This window comes from Rhinatrema bivittatum, chromosome 4, assembly GCF_901001135.1.
Source record: "Rhinatrema bivittatum chromosome 4, aRhiBiv1.1, whole genome shotgun sequence".
Lineage (NCBI taxonomy): Eukaryota > Metazoa > Chordata > Amphibia > Gymnophiona > Rhinatrematidae > Rhinatrema > Rhinatrema bivittatum.
The window spans coordinates 385,585,909-385,606,109 of NC_042618.1; the positions used below are offsets into that span (position 1 = coordinate 385,585,909).

A 20,201-nucleotide genomic window follows, 5' to 3' on the forward strand; every position below is an offset into this window, starting at 1 on the left:
GGTTCGGGGGGGGGGGTTGGACGCGCGTTTTTGACACGCTAGCTATTACCCCTTATTCAGTAAGGGGTAATAGCGCCAGCACCAGGAAAGTGCACAGAAAAGCAGTAAAAACCCTCCGATTTAATATCATGGCGATATTAAGTCGGAGGTCCCGAAAGTTAAAAAAGAGTAAAAAAAAAAGAAAAAAAAATTGAAATAGGCTTGCGGCTCACAGGTTGAAAACCGGACGCCCAATTTTGCCGGCATCCGGTTTCCGAACCCGTGGCTGTCAGCGGGCTCGAGAATCGATGCCGGCAAAATTGAGCGTCGGCTGTCAAACCCGCTGACAGCCGCCGCTCCTGTCCGAAAAGAGGCACTAGGGACGCGCTAGTGTCCCTAGCGCCTCTTTTTACCGCTGGCCCTAATTTAAATAAATTAAATTACTGTATCGCGTGCACAGGAGAGCGGGCACTCGCCCGCTCTCCCGCAATTTTTATTGTATTAGGCCCGACTCGGGGCCCAACTGTCAACCAAGCAGTGCGGCACATCACGGGGCCACACATCACGGGGCACAGTACAGGCCAATTTGGCGGGCTACACATTCTTCGTCAAAGCTCAAGGTTGGCCCAATCCTATCAGAGACTTCGTGGTTAGACAGGTCCTTGGGGGATGGGCCAGGTCCAAGCCTCGTATCCCAGATGGGTGCAGGCCAGTCCTGCACAATCACCTCCTTGTGCTTTGGTGACCACTATGAGCTATTGCTGTTCCATGCAACCTTTTCCATTGCCTTCTTTGCTGCTTTTCCTTGAGTAAATTTGTGGCAGTGGCAAGCTGCAAGCGTGATTGTTCTGGCCTCTGTGCCTGTGATGTCTCCATCGCCAGTGGAAAATTGCAACTGCAGATCCTGAGGTCTGAGATAGACCAGATGGAGTGGGGCTCATTAGTTGCCTTAGCTGAGGTCCTGGGATTCACCACATGCCCTGTAGTGAATGCCTTGCACTATAATATGCTCAGACCTGCAGGAGGGTCCAGTTTTTAATGCATGTCAACTCACACCCATTGTGATTCCAATCTGACACCATTCTAAAGTGCACCCTGGATGCAGCTGGGATGCAGGTGGAACAGTTTGGAATGCACTTATTCTGAATTGGTGCTGCCTCCAGTGTGGCGGTTTCCACACAGCCTGGTACCACAATACAAAACATTGGCAGGTAGCGATCCCCAGCAGACCTTTCTTAAGTTAGACAGGTGAATGGCTCCCCAGGCCATTGCGCACAATAGAGAGTCGCAGCATCAAGGTGGCGAACCAAGTTAACATCTCCTGTAATTTTAGAGTTTCACTAGTGACATTGGATGATGTGGATTGCGGGACATTCATCTGGGTTTGGGGCTGAGCACTGCGCAAGGAAGGGTGCGCCATGGGCGCACACTTGGGTCTCATGCCCTGGGACATGATAGTGCGATGAATTGGCGAAGAAGAATGCACTGGGATCAGCTCATCTCCCTTCTGCGACAACAGCTGACCAGATCAGACCTTCCGGAGGTGCTCATCATTCACCTGGGAGGAAACAATCTGGGGAACACCCCTGGACAGTTGCTCCTTGATAATATGAGGAATGACATGACACTCATCTTATCCTTAAAGCCCTGCAAGAGGGTTGTGGGGTCTGAAATCATCCCCTGTCACTGGTTCCTAGACTTGCCGCTGTGGGAGCGTTGGATGCAAAAACTCAGTAAACATATTGGTAACTTTGTGGATTGTTACGGTGGGGGGGGGGGGGGGGTGTCTGCATTTCAGGCATGAATGGCTATGCATCAAGTGTGAGGAGTTGTTCCATAGAGACAGTGTGCACTACTCTGACATGGGGCAGGACCTTTTTCTGGAGACGTGCCTTTTTCTTGAGACACGCCATTCACAGGGCAGTTTGGGGCTTAGTCCTTGGACTGCAACTCGTGTGGGGGAGGGTCCCAGATAATCCTTTTGGCTAACTGGCCCCTTTGGTGGGGGGACCCAAGCCGGGAGAGGAGTTTTCTGAGTGGAGGCAGTACATCATGTATTGTTCACCATCTTTGTTATGCTAGGAGTCTGTCTGCTGCCAGGGCTCATTGGCCACAGAGCGGTAGCAGACCGAATGCCCTCATCAGTTGGGTAGTAACCTTGCTTGTATGAGGCGGGTTAACTGGGAACGCACAGGAGGAACACCTCTTGGTAGGACAAGGCCATTCTTGGCTGCATCAGCCCTGGTACCAGAGGTGATGCTCAATAGAATTACTTGTTATGGCTTGGGTACTTAGATCATTGTTGTACATCTGTTCTACAATAAAAGCTGTGGCCAATTTTGTAACAATACATTGTCTGTCCTTATTCCTATGGGTCTGTGAGTGAAGGGTATTGTCACCCCTTTTTTTCGCGACAAGTTGGTTGTGGTTACCGGGATAAGGTGCGGAGTCGGGCCGATGTATGGATACTGCTGCTAAGCCGTTGCCGCACCTGGAGCGAGGTGGGGGAAACGTGGGCAACCACTCACTTGGCCAGGCTCAGTGCATGTGATGGCGCATGGCAGTGTCGGCATTGAGGGTGATGACAGCATTACACTCGCATCACGCAGTGATGGAGTTGCCGGTGCAATGACATCGGCCTGCCAACATGGGCATGCGCTGAGGATCATGCACACCGACTCAGAAGCAAGGCAACCTTAGAGCAGGTTGGAGCAAGGCTAGAAAGGGTGTGCCACAGGGAAAGAGCTGGCAATCAGGGGTTGTCCTGTTCGTATCCAGCAAGCCCATTGGGCTATTTGAAGCCGGAGGCCGGCTGTGGAGGGGGAGGAGGGTGGAATCAGTGGTGCAGGGATGGGAACACTGGACTCGGCACCTGTGCTATCTCTTTTGATTCTGCTCCTCATGCTGCTGCCTTTTCTGCACCCTTCCACCCACTCTAGTTTATGACTGTTTCGCAAATTGCTAGTCAGATTCTGCAGTTAGTTGGTTGCTTTTCATGGGAATTTGTTACTTATATCACAAGTGAGGTGGGGGTACCCAAGTCCGGAGTGGGAGTCTCTGAGTAGAGGCAGTGCATTTTGTGTTGTTCACCATCTTTGATATGCTAGTGGTCTGTCTGCTGCCGGGGCTGGTTGGCCCCAGAGCGGCAGCAGACCAGACGCCCCCCATCAGTTGGGCAGTCACCTTGCTTGTGTAAGGTGGGTTGACTGGAAACACCTAGGAGGAACACCTCTTGGTAGGACAAAGATTTGCTTGCTTGCAGAGGGCCCTGGGCCCAGAGTTGACACACTGCCCACCACAGGTGGTGCTCAATAGAGTTACTTTTTATGGCTCGGGTTCTTAGGTCTTTGATGTTCATCTGTTCTACAATAAAAACTGCTGCCAATTTTCTACCAATACATTATCTGTCCTTATTCCTATGAGTCTGTGAGTGAAGGGTAATGACATCCCCCTTTTTGCAATAAGCTGGTTGCAGCTAACCAGGTTATGGTTTATGGTCAAGCAACCAGGTTGCAATTTTGTCTAAGCATGCATTAAAATTTTTGTCATCTCAGCTATAGAATCTGAATTAAAAAATGCTAAAACTTGTCATCATCAGTATAAATATAACAGCTAAAATATTGCTTCTGAACAATCTTGGGAAGTACAGTAAGGAACAAATGGAACAAAAGAGGAGATAAGAAAGAGCCTTGAGGAACTTTGGAAGACACTTCTTTCTGTGAGTACGCATCATCTCTATTATGTTTGGCAGTTTGCAGAATGGCCTCATGAATCGCTTTACTCACCCTCAATGACACCGAACCTGTGAATGGCCAGGATGCTGCCTCACTCCACCAATGGTACTGAATGCAGCACAGGATGTCGCCAGCCGCAGCTCCCCCTGACTTTCCTTAGGCGCATGTGCACGCTCAATGGCCCCACTCTTAAAGGACCCATGGCTGATAACATCATCTTCTCCTGTTTACAAAATGCTTCTATCGAGGAGCAAAAGATGCCTCAGCAACAAGTCTCCTGATGTGCCTTGTGCCTCAGTGCATGTTGCCTTCATTCCAGTATTCCTATTCCCACTCCTGTGTTCCTGTCTTGTTCTTGCCTTGCTCCTGAGTTCTTGTCCACCTTGCCCTTGCCTTACTCCATCATTGTCTGCCTTGCCCAGCTGAGCTTATTGTTTTGGTCCTTGTCTTAGTCCTGTCTCTCCTTGTCCTCCCTTGGTTTGACCTCCCAGATTCTGACCTCTGCTTTGGACCTTGATCTCCTTTGATTGCCACTGGACCTGACTTCTGCCTTGGATCTGACTTTGCCCTGTCTGCTGCCGACCCTGACCTCTGGTCTGTCTCCAATATCTGCTGCCTGCCCCGACCTCTAGCCTGTCTCCAGTATCTCCTGTCTGTTGCCAGCCCTGACCTCGGACTTCTCATTGGACTCTCATCCACCTGACTGCTATAGGGACCCACCTAAGTCCTGCTAGATGCCAGAATCCATGGGCTAAACCTTTGGGGAGGCAGTTGAAATAGGTGAAGCTCCAGTTGTCCTGTCACAGGATGTGAAAGCTAGCTGTCAGCGTGAGCCTAGCAGGCTTGCCCGCTAAGCTGTGCCAACCACACAGTACTAAGGGCCTACTGATACTGAGCTTATTACAATCTCCCCAGTTGACAAAAAAATGATAATTTAAAAAAAAAAAAAAGATGTAATCCAATTAAAAACAGTTATATGCCCAACTCCTATAAACTAGCAATAAAAGACTATGATTAACAGTATCAAATACCAAGCTAATGTCAACCGAAACAACAATTGCCTCTTTTCCCTTGTCAACATTCTGCCTAATTTAATTTACCATTGCTACCAAGGCTGTTTTGGTTCTAACATTTCTCTAACATTTCTCTAAAATATCGCTAGGTTGAGCGAAAACCACTTTTTCCATGACCTTCATTACAAATGGAATATTTGAAACTGAACGATAGTTTTTAGGATCATTAGCATCCATAGACTTCTTTTTAAGAATTGGAAGTACTAACACTAATTTCAGCTAAGCAGAGACCTGGCCAAAACTCAAATAGTTATTGACCATAATCATCAAATGTGTGGCAAGTCCCAGTTCTTATCCTTAATCAGAAAAGTTCACAATAGGCCAAGATTTGACAGAGAATTATTCATAGATGCTAGAAATTTGTCCATGCCTATAATCACTACTGGACTGAAAGCCTTCCACTTGGAAAGTCCAATTAGTCCTCCACTAGAACAATGATCATTATTGACATTATCCAGTTCAGTAATCATATCAGTTCTCCACATTGTTAGGGGAGACAGGCAAGAAAAATAAGAAAATTATTATTTACCTGCTAATTTTCGTTCCTGTAGTACCATGGATCAGTCCAGACAGTGGGTTATGTCCCCAATCCAGCAGATGGAGTCAGCACAAGCTTTGAGGGGGCGTATCCATATATACTACTACCCCCTCTGCAGGAGTTCAGTATCGAGTATATCAAAGCCCGAGTAGAAACCCCCGAAGGATCAAGTTTGTGGAAACAGATAATGAAAACAATTGTAACCGCAACAAGTAACTGCAAACATCCTACCAACTTGTAGGGAGCTGTGAAAAACAGCGAAAAGAAACAACTGTGAAGACTCAGAACACTGCGAGCAAGAAGCAGCGCAGAGCTGAGCAGGATCAAGAACCCAAACGCGGTGGGCGTCTGGACTGATCCATGGTACTACAGGAACGAAAATTAGCAGGTAAATAATAATTTTCTTTTCCCTGTACGTACCTGGATCAGTCCAGACAGTGGGATGTACCCAAGCTTCCCTAAATCGGGTGGGGTCCTGCGAGGCCTGCTCGGAGAACCTGCTCGCCAAAGTGTCCAGAGACCGAAGAGGCGAGGTGCAGACGATAGTGCCTCGAGAACGTGTGTAACAATTTCCAGGTGGCTGCCCTACAAATTTCCTGCGAGGATACCGAGCGAACCTCCGCCCAGGAAGCCGCCTGAGAACGTGTAGAATGCGCTACGATTCCGGGTGGGGGAGTCTGACCCGCCCCAATGTAGGAAGCAGCAATGCCGGCCTTCAGCAATCTGGCAATGGTAGTCTTCGAGGCCTGAGACCCCTTCTTAGGACCGGCCCAGAGTACAAAGAGATGGTCAGAGGTTCGGAACTCATTTGTAGCCTCCAGATAGAGGCGCAGAGTGCGCTTGACATTCAAGAGACGGAGAGACTTCGGCTCTGAGGAAGAGAAGGACAGCAACTCCACCGTCTGGTTCACATGGAATGCAGAAACCACCTTCGGAAGGAAGGAGGGAACGGTGCGAAGCGAAACTCCAGAGTCGGAGAAACGGAGACAGGGCTCTCTACACAACAGAGCCTGCATCTCCGAGATGCGTCGAGCGGAACAGATGGTCACAAGAAATACAGTCTTGAGAGTGAGATCCTTTATCGTTGCGCTGCGCAGCGGCTCGAACGGTGGTCCCGACAGGGAGCAAAGCACAAGGTTAAGACTCCAGGAGGGACAAGGGTCCCGTAACGGAGGACGCATATGCTTGACACCCTTGAGAAAACGAGCAATGTCAGGATGCTGTAGAAGAGAGCCCCCATCGCTCAACAGCGAACCAAGGGCGGCCACCTGAACCCGTAGTGAATTATAGGTGAGCCCTTTTTCCACCCCCGCCTGTAGAAACTGAAGGATCTGAGGTACAGAAGCCTTAGCGGGTCTCGTGGCCTGGCTGGTACACCACAGCTCGAACACCTTCCAGACTCGAACATAGGCCGATGTCTTTCGTGCCCGCAATAGCGTGGATACTACCGCCTCCAGGTAGCCCCGACGCCGGAGGCGGCGCCTCTCAAAAGCCAGGCTGCAAGACAGAAGAATTCTGCCTGCTCGAAAAATACCGGGCCCTGATGTAGGAGCTGGGGGAGGTGCCCCAGCCTGATTGGCCCGTCGATCACCAGCTGTAGCAGGTCCGCAAACCAGGGTCGCCTGGGCCATTCTGGGGTGACGAAAACCACGGTCCCCTGATGGCTTTCTATTCTGCGGAGCATCCTGCCCACCAGGGGCCATGGAGGAAAAGAAAGATATGGCGGCCACGGGAGGACCAGGGCATCCACTCCCTCCGCGCTCTCTCCGGCGACTGAAGAAGCGTGGAGCCTTGGCGTTGAGAGCGGACGCCATCAGATCCAAGTGGGGGGCCCCCCACCGATGGACGAGAAGTTGCATTGCTTTGTCGGAGAGAGACCACTCTCCGGGTCCAGCAGTTGACGACTGAGGAAGTCCGCCTGGACGTTGTCCACACCGGCGACGTGCGAGGCCGCTAGCCGGACGAGATGACGCTCCGCCCATTGCATCAGCAGCGCCGCCTCGAGCGCGACCTGCGGGCTGCGCGTGCCTCCTTGTCGGTTGATGTAGACCATGGTGGTAGCGTTGTCCGATAGGATTCTGACTTCTCGGTTCCGAAGAAGCGGGAGGAAATGTCGCAGAGCTAGCCGGACCGCTCTGGTTTCCAGACGGTTGATTGACCACTTCGCCTCCACCGTGGACCACGTCCCCTGCGTGGCGCTTCGATCGCAGACTGCACCCCAGCCTGCTAGACTGGCATAGGTGGTCACCACCACCCAATCTGGCAGATCGAGGGACATGCCACGGGCCAGGTTCGGCGGATCCAACCACCAGCCCAGACTGTCCCTGGCATTCTGTGGGAGCGGGAGAATCATCTGATAGTCCTGCAATACTGGTTTCCAACGGGAGAAGAGCGCCCACTGTAAGGTCCTGAGGTGCGCAAAAGCCCAAGGTACAAGGTCGATGGTGGACCCCATCACTCCCAGGAGTTGCAGGTAGTCCCAGGAGGTGGGCTCTGGTAACGCAGAGAACCGTCGTGTGTGATCCCGCAAGGATTGAGCTTTGTCCTGGCGCAGAAAAACTTTGCCCAGTAGGGTGTCGAAAGTTGCCCCCAAAAAAAACCCAAGCGTTGCGAGGGCATGAGGGAGCTCTTGGAGAAGTTCACTACCCATCCCAGGGAATGTAGAAACCGTACTACTCGAGTCACCGCTGAGCGTCCATGATCGAATGACTTCGCCAGGAGGAGCCAATCGTCCAGATAAGGATGAACCAGGATGCCCTCCTTCCGGAGAGCTGCCGCCACAACTACCATGATCTTGGTGAAGGTGTGCAGCGCCGGCGCCAATCCAAACGCGAGAGCCGTGAACTGAAAATGCTGGTCCAGAATTTTGAAACGAAGGAAACTGTGGTGGTCCGGGCGGATGGGAATGTGCAGGTAGGCCTCCGTTAAGTCCAGGGAGGCGAGGAACTCCCCCCGATGCACCGCCGCAATCACTGACCGGAGCGTTTCCATGCGGAACCGAACGACTCGAAGGGATTTGTTGACTTCCTTGAGGACTAGGATAGGCCGGAAGGAACCGTCCTTCTTTGGTACGACGAAATAGATGGAATAGTGGCCCGAGCCCACCTCTCCGAAGGGCACGGGCGCAGTAGCGCCTATCTCCCGGAGTCTGTCCAGAGTCAGCTGCACCGCTCCTCTCTTGAGGTCCGAGCCACAGGGGGAAAAGATGAACCTTCCCTGCGGGGGGCGGACAAATTCCAATGCGTAGCCGTGTTTTATGGTATCCAGGACCCACTGGTCCGAGGTGATCCGTGCCCACTCCGCTTAGAAATACGTTAGTCGGTCCCCAATCCTGGGGACAGGGGAGTGGGCGAGACTGGCATCATTGTGAAGACTTGGTATAGGGGTTCCCGGTTCCGGGAGTAGTGCGTGCGGGCCGATGCCCGCGGAAGGCGTGCAACCAGGGCTGAGACCTGGGGGCGGATGGCCGGGAGCCCGTCTGTCTGTAGCCCCTGTAGCGCCGTTGCGCTCTGGCTCTGGTCCGAGAAGAAGAAAACGCTCTGGATGGTCGAAACCTATCCTCCGGCAGCCGATGAACAGCGTTCTCCCCCAGGGACTTGATGATCTGGTCCAAATCCTCCCCGAAGAGGAACTTGCCCCTGAAGGGAAGAGAGCCCAGACTGGACTTAGAGGACGTATCAGACGCCCAATTGCGTAGCCACAGTAGTCGTCGTGCTGCCACTACCGAAACCATGGATCTTGCGAGGACCCGAAAAAGGTCGTTCTAGGCGTCCGCCCCATACGCCACTGCGGCTTCTAGCCGATCTGCCTGGGCAGCCTCATCGGATGGCAGGTTCTGAGACGTGAGGAGTTGTTGCACCCAAAGGAGACTAGCCCGCTGGGCAAGCGAACTGCACATCACCGCCCGCATACCCAGAGCGGAGACCTCGAAAACCCGCTTAAGGAAAACTTCCAACTTACGATCCTGTGTGTCCCGCAACGCCGCACCTCCCGTCACTGGGATAGTCGTCCTCTTCGTGACTGCCGACACTGCGGAGTCCACCTTTGGGACCTTGATGAGGTCCAGAAAATCTTCGGGGAGCGGGTACAGCTTTTCCATAGCCCGGCTGCTCTTCAGGGAGGCCTCCGGGGTGTCCCATTCCCTGGTGAGAAGTTGTAAAAACGAGTCATGAATGGGAAAAGCCCGAGCCCTCGGCCGGAGTGCCGCCAGGACAGGATCTCCCTTCCTTGAAGAAGTGATGACAGCGGGAGCTACTGGGGCAGGCGGGTCTGGTGGCGGATCCAAATCTAATTCTTGGATGATCTGCGGGATGAGGTCGTCCAGCTCTTCCCTCTGGAAGAGGCGTAGGGTACGTGGATCATCCCCCTCCTGTGTGCCGTCCCCTTGTCCCCCGTCCAGGAGGTCAAGTCCATGTCCCGCTGGGTCTGGCACCGCCCCCACTGTTGCGGGCGTGGATCGGACCCGGGTTTCCCGGGTCCGATCCACGCCCGAAGGCGGGAGGCCCCCACTCCCGGAGGGTCCCGGAGGCCCCCACTCCCGGAGGGTCGGGGGGGGCCGGCGTCGAGGGCGACATCCGAGGGATCTTAGGAGGGGGGGGGGGGCCCACAGGTGCTTCCAGCCCCTGCAGATAAGCGGTATGCATGAGCAAGATAAACTCCGGAGAGAACCCCGGCCTGCTCGGGTGCGCTTCGGGGGCGGCGTGGTTCCTGCTCCCTGGCTCTGGGTGCTTGGTTCCTGCACCAAAATCGGGGGAACACCCCCGCTGGTAGAGTCCTCCAGGGATCCGTTCTCCCTCGTGGCCTCCAGGGATCCGTTCCCCCTCGTGGCCTGCGCCTCAGGGCGCTCAGAATGTAAAATGGCCGCCGTTCCCGCCAAAAATGGCGGAGTGGCCGGCCCGCACCGCCCGGGCAAAAAAGAGAAATCAGTCAGGGACTGTGAGGTACCTTCCCCCCCGGGAAGGCATCGTGCACAGATGCCCTCCCGGGAAATCCGGGACCCCGGGTCTCCGCAGGCCGCACAGCGGGACGGCCGCGGCATCGGGATCGCTGCAGGAGAAAAGAAAAAGCCACGGGGGGGGGGGGCCACGCGCACAAAGGCGCCGCTGCGGGGGGGCCCGGTTGGCCCGCACTGCCCGCTGTCTGAAAATAGAGGAGGGTGCCGCGGGGGGGCCTTCCTGGCCACACGACCCGCCCCAGACATCTTTCCCTAAATGGCTCAGCAGCCCATGAGGAGCTGTAAAATGGCCGCGGGTGAGGGAGTAAAGAGCGAAGAGGCCGGCTCCACCGGCTTTCGCGGGCACCGGGGGCTGAGCTGTAAAGGAAAAAACTACAAAGGAAAAACAAACTTACCCCTGGCTGCAACGAGAAATAAACAGCAAGGCCGCAGAGAAGAGACAAGGAAGATAAGCCACTCCCCAGAAGTTGAAAGAACTCTGCCTTTTTTTTTTTTTTTTTTAAACTTAATACAAACTTGATACAAACTTGATCCACAGAAAAAGACAACAACAAGCCATAATCAAGAAAGAAAGTGAAGGAAAAGGAGGGGAAGCCTGATTCCCCTACTCGCATCTGCTGGAGTCAGAAGATACTGAACTCCTGCAGAGGGGGTAGTAGTATATATGGATACGCCCCCTCAAAGCTTGTGCTGACTCCATCTGCTGGATTGGGGACATAACCCACTGTCTGGACTGATCCAGGTACGTACAGGGAATGAATATTTAGAATCTTTTGCTGGAAAAAGTTGGCAGGCAGCAAGGGTTCAAAAGTACCTGACAGTCTACATATCAGAGCGAAAAACCTTTTAGATCTATTGTCAACCATTTTCAATTGTTTAGAAATAAAATCACATTTGGCTTTTTTTTATTTCAGATTTATAAGTACTAATAGCAGATTGTAATGAAGCTGGCTATTAGGCAGCTCCCTGCCAGCAGAGGTCGTCAATTGGCCATTTGGACCTGCTCTAACCTCTGCCTTGAAAGCTGCATGATGCAGCAAGGCCAGTTCTATAAACCATCTCTCACAGCTTACTCTCCACCTCAGCATGGAGTCTGCCTTTGGCCCCTTGTCTTTGTACTCTTTTCTTAGTATAAGGTATGGTCCCTTGCCTTGCTCTGTTTAGGCCTATCAATGGCCTTTCTAGTCCATGTGCTCCTTGCATTGTTCTTGTCCTGTCTAGGCCCTCCAGTGGCCTCTCTTGCCTGTGCTCCTTGCCTTACCCCTCTCTTGGCTAGGCCTCTCTCTGGCCTATCTAGTCTGTGTACACCTTGCCTTGTTCTCTATCTGGGCTTCTCAGTGATCTTCCTTGTCTATGTGCTTCTTGTCTTGCCCCTGTCTTGCCTAGGTCTCTTTGGGACCTTTCTTGCCTTTGTGCTCTTTACCTGGTTCCTTACCCTAGAGACCTCCTTGTGGCCTTCTGTGCTTGTGTGTTCCTAGCCTTGCTCTTGCATTGACTGGGCTTCCCTGTGGCCCTTCTTACCAGTGTATTTTTAGCTTGCCCCATCCTGGGTTAAGCATTTCTTCAGCCCCTTGTCCATCTGGTTCCCTAGTACTGACTTTGCTGTTCCATACTTTGTCTAATCCCGTGTTTGCTTATTTACCCCCGCTGTCTTGTACTAGTTATTTGCCCTGTCCTGCTGGTGCACTCCTTGGTTGTGTTCAAGGTGTCCAGTGCACCTTCTTGTCCCATGCCTGCTGCTGCCTGCCAATCCCTGTTTTCTTTTCTGTGTGACTGCCCTTTTAGAGTGACTGCCATGGTAAGCAGCCATACTAACATGGAAGAGGTGAAATTATCAAAACTTTCTGTGGATGCTGTCACATGGTTTTTGCTTCACATACTAAAGCTCTAGGCCTACTCACTTTATTATAATTAAGTCAAGGACACAATTCATTCTGAACTTCTGCAGAGGGGAACTGATGGAGGACATAGAGACAGTATTAGCAGCAAAAACTAGACGTGCTGGGCCCAGGTTGTAATAGGCTGTTACTGCAATCCAGGCTGAAGATTTTACAAGTTTAGGTACCAGACTGGAGGGGGGGGGGGGTAGGGTTGTGGAGGAGTGGTAGAAAAGGAGAGAGGATGGAGCCACTTTTAACGACAAATCAGAACCGTGAAGGGGTGGGGGAAGGTGGCATGGCAGATCAGATTTCCATTTGGAAGGGGGGGGGGGGGGCCACAGGCTTTGAACCATTGAGTGGGAGGCATGAATCTGCAGTGCCAAGCCTGCACACCAACTTTTTTTTTTTTTAATCAGGCCATCACTACTGAACCGGCTATATTCTTAGCAATATAGCTAGTTAAGCAAAAGTTATCCGGGAACACATTCCTGGATAACTTCAGACCTGTTCTGAGGCATATCTAGAGATAGTCAATAACCCCACCCTGGAATGCCCCAAACATACCCCTTTCTTATTTGGCTAAATCTTAGTCTGACGATGACTTATCCAGCTAACTTTTAGCTGGATAAATAAGAGGAATATTCAAAACTCGCCATTTAGTCAGTTAATTTCTGAAGTATCCAGCTAAATGACTTTGAATATTGATCCCAATATGTATTGTATATATTTAATTTAGTTTAAAATTTATATTCTTGCCTATTTAAGCTAAAAAGCCTGTTCAAGGCAGATTATAATTCTGAATGAAAAAAATCAGCAAATAATGAAACACACAGAGTTGATGATATAACATATATATTTTCAGTGCCTGATAGTTTACCTGGTATTGCTGAAGTTAGAGGTCGTACTCCTAACCTTATTTCTGTTAGGTGCAGTTTTGTCATATCGAATAACTGTGTGACCTGAGGCACATCTGTAGTAAACTGGCAGCTTCGAGGAATAACATCTGTAGGTTCCTCAGCCATAGGAGGCACAACATATATATCTGAAATAAAAGAAGAAATATAAATTATTGTAATTAATAATTTTTAAATATTTTGGTTTCAGACATAGTGGTTGTAATGAATTAAAGCCAGCAGTCCGTGGAGAAGAAATAGGGTTAAGAAGCTGAGGAGGATGGTGGCAGTGATGGATTTAGGGTTTTGGCGCTTAGGCACTGTTGGTGCTGTCACTCTCTGTCATTCCCCTCTTCCCTTCCCCCCACATAGTTGGACAACAGGGGGGCAGAAGATATAAGGCACAGTCCTTTAGTTTCCTGTGGCAGCTCGGGGTAGATCCTGTGGCAAAAATTTTAAAATTCTGAAGCAAATTGGCAAACATTTCCATCTTTTATATTACATTATGAAACTGAATAGTTTTATGCTATATTTATTTGTATAATGTCTATTATTTTTATTGAAAGGCAGCAAATCTTTAGCTAGCCTACTACCCACCGCCTCCCCCCGATTTCTACTACCCGAGGCAAAGACTTAGTATGCCTATTGACAAATCCAGGCTTAACCGTTGGTAAGACTACATGTCCCAGCTTCCCCTATACTTAGTTTCAAAGAGCATAAGCAAACAGGACTCCGCGGTCTCCCAGTCATAGGCTGCCAGGTGCTTTAAATAACCAGTGGCATTAAGAATCAAGAGAGAGGAAGGAGAAGAACAAATTGTGTAGATCTACTTCAGATACATCATGCAGGAGCTTTCTGAGGACCCAGACCCTGAGCCAGAGTCTAATGGGGAATATTATCAGTATTTAAGCTAAGTTTTATTTTTGGAAAGCATTACGGAACTGTACTCCTCTAATAAAGGCAGTGTTAGGGAACTGTACTTCTCTAATTAAGGCAGTGTTGAGCATGGGGAGTAGAAGAATGGATTGTGGGATTCTATTCTGGGGAAAAAAAGGAAATTGAAGAAAGGAAATCCTAAACTAAGATGTGTTGACACTTATTTTGTGATTAAACGATTGAAGTACAGGGTCTGAGTGAGAGCAATATTTCTGCTGCACTAGAAAATGAAAGTCAATTAGTTTATTCCAGAGGTTGTCAGCTGTGTATGGAGATTCCACAGAAGTGAGCCTATCTTATGTGAAGCATTGCTAGCAGTTCAATTTAAATGGAAAGGTTTTTGCATTGAGCTCTAATACAACAAAAGTTGCCTTTAAGAGATTGTTACTTATGCTTTAGTTCTAATAGATGTTGAATTATAATAAGTAGTAGAAAATGATGCTCCTGCCCATTAAGTGATTGGGAGTAAGAGGCTGGAGAAGGGAGCTTTCAAAGAATAAGAGGTATTAGCAGCAATTAAGTAACAATTGTTTTTCTTTTTTCCCTTTCTCTGAACTGAAAGTATGTATGTGAATTGACAAACTTCCAGAGACTGTATAGTTTATTTAAATCCTGTTGAGAATTCTAAGGATAAGAAGATTTTGTTGTATAAGAGAATGTAAAGAATTAAACAAGTATACAGATCAAAATGATGTTAAAGTGTTTTGTTTTTTTTAAGCAAAGAAAAATTGAACAAACCCAGTGTGAAATTGTTAAAGAAAGATTCTGTGGGAACCAGGATAATTCAAGTTCAGGAGAAGGGAGGTCTATTCAGAGAATAAGCAGAAGGGAAGAGTAAGCACTAGGGGCGCTTAGATAAGAAAAGACCTTGCACTTAGAAATGCAGAGAGGATTTATAAGACACTAATAGAAATTCAATGAAAGGAGGAAGGTGGTAAACTTGGACCTCTAGATTTATGACAGCTCTGATTACCTATTTGTGCCAGTTTAGGATTGTCCTCCATGCCAGCCAAGATGCTGGACAACTCCCTCTAGAGACCAGAAAGAGTCCTAAAATCTTGAGTTTTTGTCACAGCTGTTAAGCAAATTTTCCAAAGAAGCAGTTACCTTTTTAATGAACAGTGAGTGAGGGCAAATCTGAAAGCTCAACTCTGTCCCAGTCAATAATAATGGATAATAACTGGATATATCTAAACTACATTTTAACTTTCCTACACATTTTCAAGGCTTTTTTGAGTTGTTCTTATTAACACTTATAGTTTTACAGAAGAGGTAAAAGGTCTAAACTAAAGAGACACTGATGTGGTACAGAATGAAGTATATAATAATATATATGATTGTTGTGAAGGACGGCCTCTAAAGGCCTTGCATTCTGTTGCGCTCTGGTGTTTTAGTGTGCCCTTGGGCCTCGGACCGAGCCCAGACCTTCAGGGCCGGGCCGAGGGTTGACGGAGTGTCCCACGATGGCTAACTGTCTGACCCTCTGCCAAGCCTGCAAGCTCCCAAGGCCAACACCCAAGGATGTTGGAAGTTGAATGGTCCTCCGACCATTCCGAGCCCTTTCGGACCTGCTGCAAGGAACAGCATGGTGCAGCAGGCCTGGCCTGAGGTTGAGGGCAGACGGGCCTTGACATGTAGACAGGACTATGGTCGATGCGACAGCATCGACGACAAAGACACTTGGTTGATGCGACGGCATCACAGACAAAGACACTTGGTTGATGCGACGGCATCACGGATGAAGACACTTGGTTGATGCGACGGCATCACGGACGAAGACACTTGGTACTTGACAACAGCTGGGAGGAAGGCCATTTGCACTGTCTCTCAGGGCACCCTACTCAGGCCACCCGCGGGACTGAGTCGCGGACCACCCTGCCCACTGCATGCCCTACACAGTGGTTGGAGGCTGGTCACGGACCACGAGGAGAGCGGGACAAGCGCGGGGAAGATCCAGGCAAAGAGGAACTCCAATGACGGAATCGATGTCACCCGAAGCTCCATTTATGGCTGGCGGGAACAGAGGCTCACCTGCAGGCCACCCCATTCTCGGGCACACATCATCCGAGAGAACAGGCCTACAGGATCAGAAGGCTCAGGAGCACCAGACGAAGACGCAGGGAAGAACATCCTGGAAGGCAGGCACATCAGGAGGTGGAAGATCATGACGAGACATCAGAACATGGACCGGGACCTCAGGCAAGACACCAAGACACGAAGACGTGGTAGAAGGCAGACGAGACGAGGAGCTCCACGAAGAACAGAAGACCTTACAAGGCTCTGGCAGGCAGGAGCCTCCAGAGGGATGACACTCCGATGCAAGGCAATGACAGACTGAGAAGACAGCCCTTTTATAGGGCTAAAGCAGGAAGTCCAGAGAAGAGGAGTGCGCCGGCACCTAAGAAGCAAGCAGGAAGCTGTGCAGGACCGCGGACAGCGGCCTGCACCGACATAGAGATGCAGAGAAGGCAGGGCTGGCCTGAACGCAGGCCCTGATGTCGGCAGCGGCTCCATTCGCCACTCCGGCCCGGGGATGCGGCCTTAGCGCCGCGAAGATGGTAATGGTGTCGGGGGGCAGTCCCGGCCCCGTGGAGAGATGCAGAAAGTCCGCGGCTCCAGCCGCGGTAAAGAGGACAATCCGGGGCGGCCTCTGGGCCATGAGGGCAGAGACAGTCCGCGGCTCCAGCCACGTGAAGAGGCCCGACGGCGGCGTCCCTGCCGCGTCGGGTGAAGAAGGCAGCGTGGTAAGTGAGTCTGCTCACGGGGAAACCCGCAGGCAGCACAGTTCATAACAATGATAATGATATTTATATTTGTGACTTGCTGATGTGCTTTTACACTGAGCCACTGCTAAGTATTATCACGTCACAGTTTATGCTTGCACATATTTAAGTCAAGTTTATTCTACTATCAATCACTGACTTCTAGGCCATTTTAATAGCACTGTATAACTAGGATGCAACCTTTTCTAAAGCTGTGATATTCTTTCAAAAATTGCCTAAGGGACGTGAGGGGTATGAGAAAGATAATACCATGACTTTTTTCTGACTGCCATAATTTCTGTATTAATCCTGTGAGCTTGAATTTGAAAGTAAGTAACTTTTGAACGTATACAGGAGCTCATATTACTGCCATTGCACCACTAGCACTACACAAAGTATAAACCAGAAGCTCAATATATTCCCATTATTTTGTTTAACATTTTATGCTGGTGGTATTATATTATGATGCTTACAAAAGAACATTTTTTCACAAAGGGCCCGATTTAAAGTATCTTTCCCTATAGATACAAAATTGGGAAAAAGTCTTAGGAATTGGCTCTAAAATGTAATTTTAATGATACCGGGGTTAGAACTATTGTATGTAGTGAAGTTCTCAATTTTCTGTGGTTAACAAATACTGAGGTGTTTCACATTTATGTACAGGCTAATTTATCACATTTTTTCCCCTGTGGTAACAAAATGGGTTTGAACCCTTGTTAAGGTAGATCCTTAATCTAAAATGCAACAATTTAAATGTCTTTATTATTGGTCATTATACTTGGGAGTTAATGCTAAAAAAAACATAAAAGGAAAAAAATCATAAATTGACAGCTTTATTGTACAAAAAACAAGAAAACAATAGGCAAATCCACTATGACACTTCAAAAATCCATTAGTCTGCATATCAAGGCAAGAACTAAATTTATAATCAGAAATAATGAAGCTAGATGTTGCATTCATGGACCCTTAGATCAAGGCAGAGTTGACACAATCTGCAGGGAGGAGCCCTGCAAGTCCCCATGGTCGGCAGGCGGACTTGGACGAAGAAGAGGCCCAGCTGGACCTTCGCCTTTACCAGCCCAAGTTCACCTTGGTTTGAGCCTTTGGGTGCCAGGGCTGGCAGGTCTTAGGTAGGGGATTCTGCTGTTGGCAGAGAGATCTGTCGAGATGGCTGGGTCAGAGTAGGTGAAGAGTGAGTGTATTTGGTGGCAGGCAGGAGTCAGAGGCAGGCAGCGGTCTAGCGTATCCAGGATCAGGCAATGGTCGGTGGCAGGTAGAGGTCAAGCGTATCCAGGAACAGACAGTAGTTGGTGGAAGGTGGAAATCAAGTATCTAGAGATAGGCTGAATTCATTATCAGGTATCTGTCTGAAGGGAATATCAGGATGGATAGGCAGGGCAGGAAGGCGAGGAGAAAAACAGGCGGGTAGCGAGGGAGACTCTGAAAAACTGAAGACATGGATGCTGGGCTGAAGAACTGAAGACAAGGGCGCTGGACTGAAGACAGGAATGCTGGAACAAGAGAAAGGTCACTGGAGCAACATGCACTATTACTGGAATAGGGGCAAGGAAGTAAGGGTCTGGAGAGCCTTTTATAGGCCTAAGTGCCTGAGGTCATCAATCCATGCTGCGGTGCTTTTCCTGCTGCGGGCTCTTTAAATTTGGCAGCATTGGCCATGCAAGCACTTAATGGGAAGCACGGTGGCAGGATGTCAGCGGTGTCCAGCCGCAAGACAAAATGGCAGCATGTTGCTGCGAAGAGGAGCAGGGTCTGCCATGGAGAAAGGTGTCATCCAGCCGTGAGGGGGTTTCGCCATGACTGCAGCCCGAGAAATGAGTGTGGTGGTTTGTGGCATTAGCCCCTCTTAAGTCCCCTCCTTGAAGCTCTGGGTTTCTTGATGAAAGTCCTTTGTCAGATTATGGTCTAAGATGTTGGAGGCAGGTTCACAGGAATTTTCTTTGGACCACAGTTCTTCCAGGAGGTAAGATATTCAATCTTTTTGCCCTTATGGCGAGAATTTAAGACCACCTCGACTTTGTTTACCATCTCTCTGTCGATGGTTACATCCTGTGGTTCAGGTAGAGATCTAGAGGGCCAGGAGAGTACCATTGGCTTGAGTAATGAACATGAAATACATTATGTATCTTAAGTGTGGGTGGTAACTTCAATTGGTACGTGATATGTCCTAACTGCTGGAGTAAGGAGAAAGGTCCTACATATCATGGAGTCAGGTGCATCAAAGGCATCCACAGGCATAGATGCTGTGTGCTCAGCCATACTTTTTCCCCAACTTTAAACTGAGGAGCTAGTCTTCTATGGGCAGTTTTCTTGGCCTCGTCAGCAGCTTTTTGAATCAGGTGATTGGTCCATTCCTAAAGTTCATGTAATTCCTAGGCGGAGAGTCGATCCGCTGGACAAAGCACCATCATGGGTAATGGCAGAGGTTGTTTCCCATAGAAGGTTGGAAAGGGGAAGATCCGGTGGCTGCATTAATATGGGTGTTATGGGAGAACTCAGCCCAGGGTAGAAGAGTGGCCTAGTTATCCTGCCTCTCATTGATGTAGGAGCAGAGAAAGATCTTGAGAGTACTATTGGAGTGTTCAGCTTGTCCATTTCCTTGTGGGTGATAAGCGGTGGTGTAGTCTAGTGTGATACCAAATTTCTTGTAGAGCGTAAATATCATGCGGCGAATTGCACCCCTCTATCCAACAACATGTGTTTGGTCAACCAATGCAACCAGAAAACATGGATGGTGAAAAGGGACACCGTTGATTTGTTGATATAAACTATTTGGCTCAATGCTGACATTTTGAACCTTTCTGCTTGCTTATATACAATAAAACTGTGTTTTGGAACTTTATGGACATTGTAGAGTCTTTGATGTCCTTCCCCCTTTCATTGGTTTTTCATCTTTGATGGTTGGACTACCACCTATTATTATCATTTGCTCATTGGGTGAAAAGACGTGCCAGTTCTGTTGCTCAAGGAAGACATGGCAATGGGACAAAGTGTGCCATCTTAGAGAATTGATCAATAACCACCCAGATCACAGTGGTGACGTCTGAGACAGGGAGATCCACGATAAAATCTGTGGACAGGTGGGTCTAAGGCTCCCTGGGGGCTGGCAACAGCTGTAACAGCCCCCAGGGTTGGCCATACAGTGTTTTCTGCTATATACAGGTAGGGCATGAGTCAACATAGGTCTTGATGTCTTGCTTCATTTGAGGCCAACAGTAGTGTTGCTGATATAATTCAAGGGTTTGTGCCCATCCAGGGTGATCTGCAACATGGGAGTCATGGGGGCATTTCAACACTTGCTCATGTAGTTTAGAAGGTACAACCATCTTCCCTGGAGGGACAGTTACCACGGTAGCTAGCAGGATCGAAGATGTGTCTAGGAGTTTCTGGGACATCCTTGGTCTGGAAGGAATGATAGAAGGCATCTGCCCTTT

At 49.4% G+C, this 20,201-nt stretch overlaps 1 protein-coding gene across 2 annotated transcripts in view; it reads right to left on the reverse strand.

Annotated features, from left to right (window-relative positions):
• C4H3orf67 (chromosome 4 C3orf67 homolog) overlaps positions 1-20,201 on the reverse strand; it is a 479,946-nt gene that overhangs the window by 283,388 nt on the left and 176,357 nt on the right. For both annotated transcript variants that reach the window (XM_029600997.1, XM_029600998.1), the window contains one exon: positions 13,036-13,200. In XM_029600997.1, the coding sequence (XP_029456857.1) occupies positions 13,036-13,200 (165 nt within the window). The remainder of the gene's footprint in view (positions 1-13,035; positions 13,201-20,201) is intronic.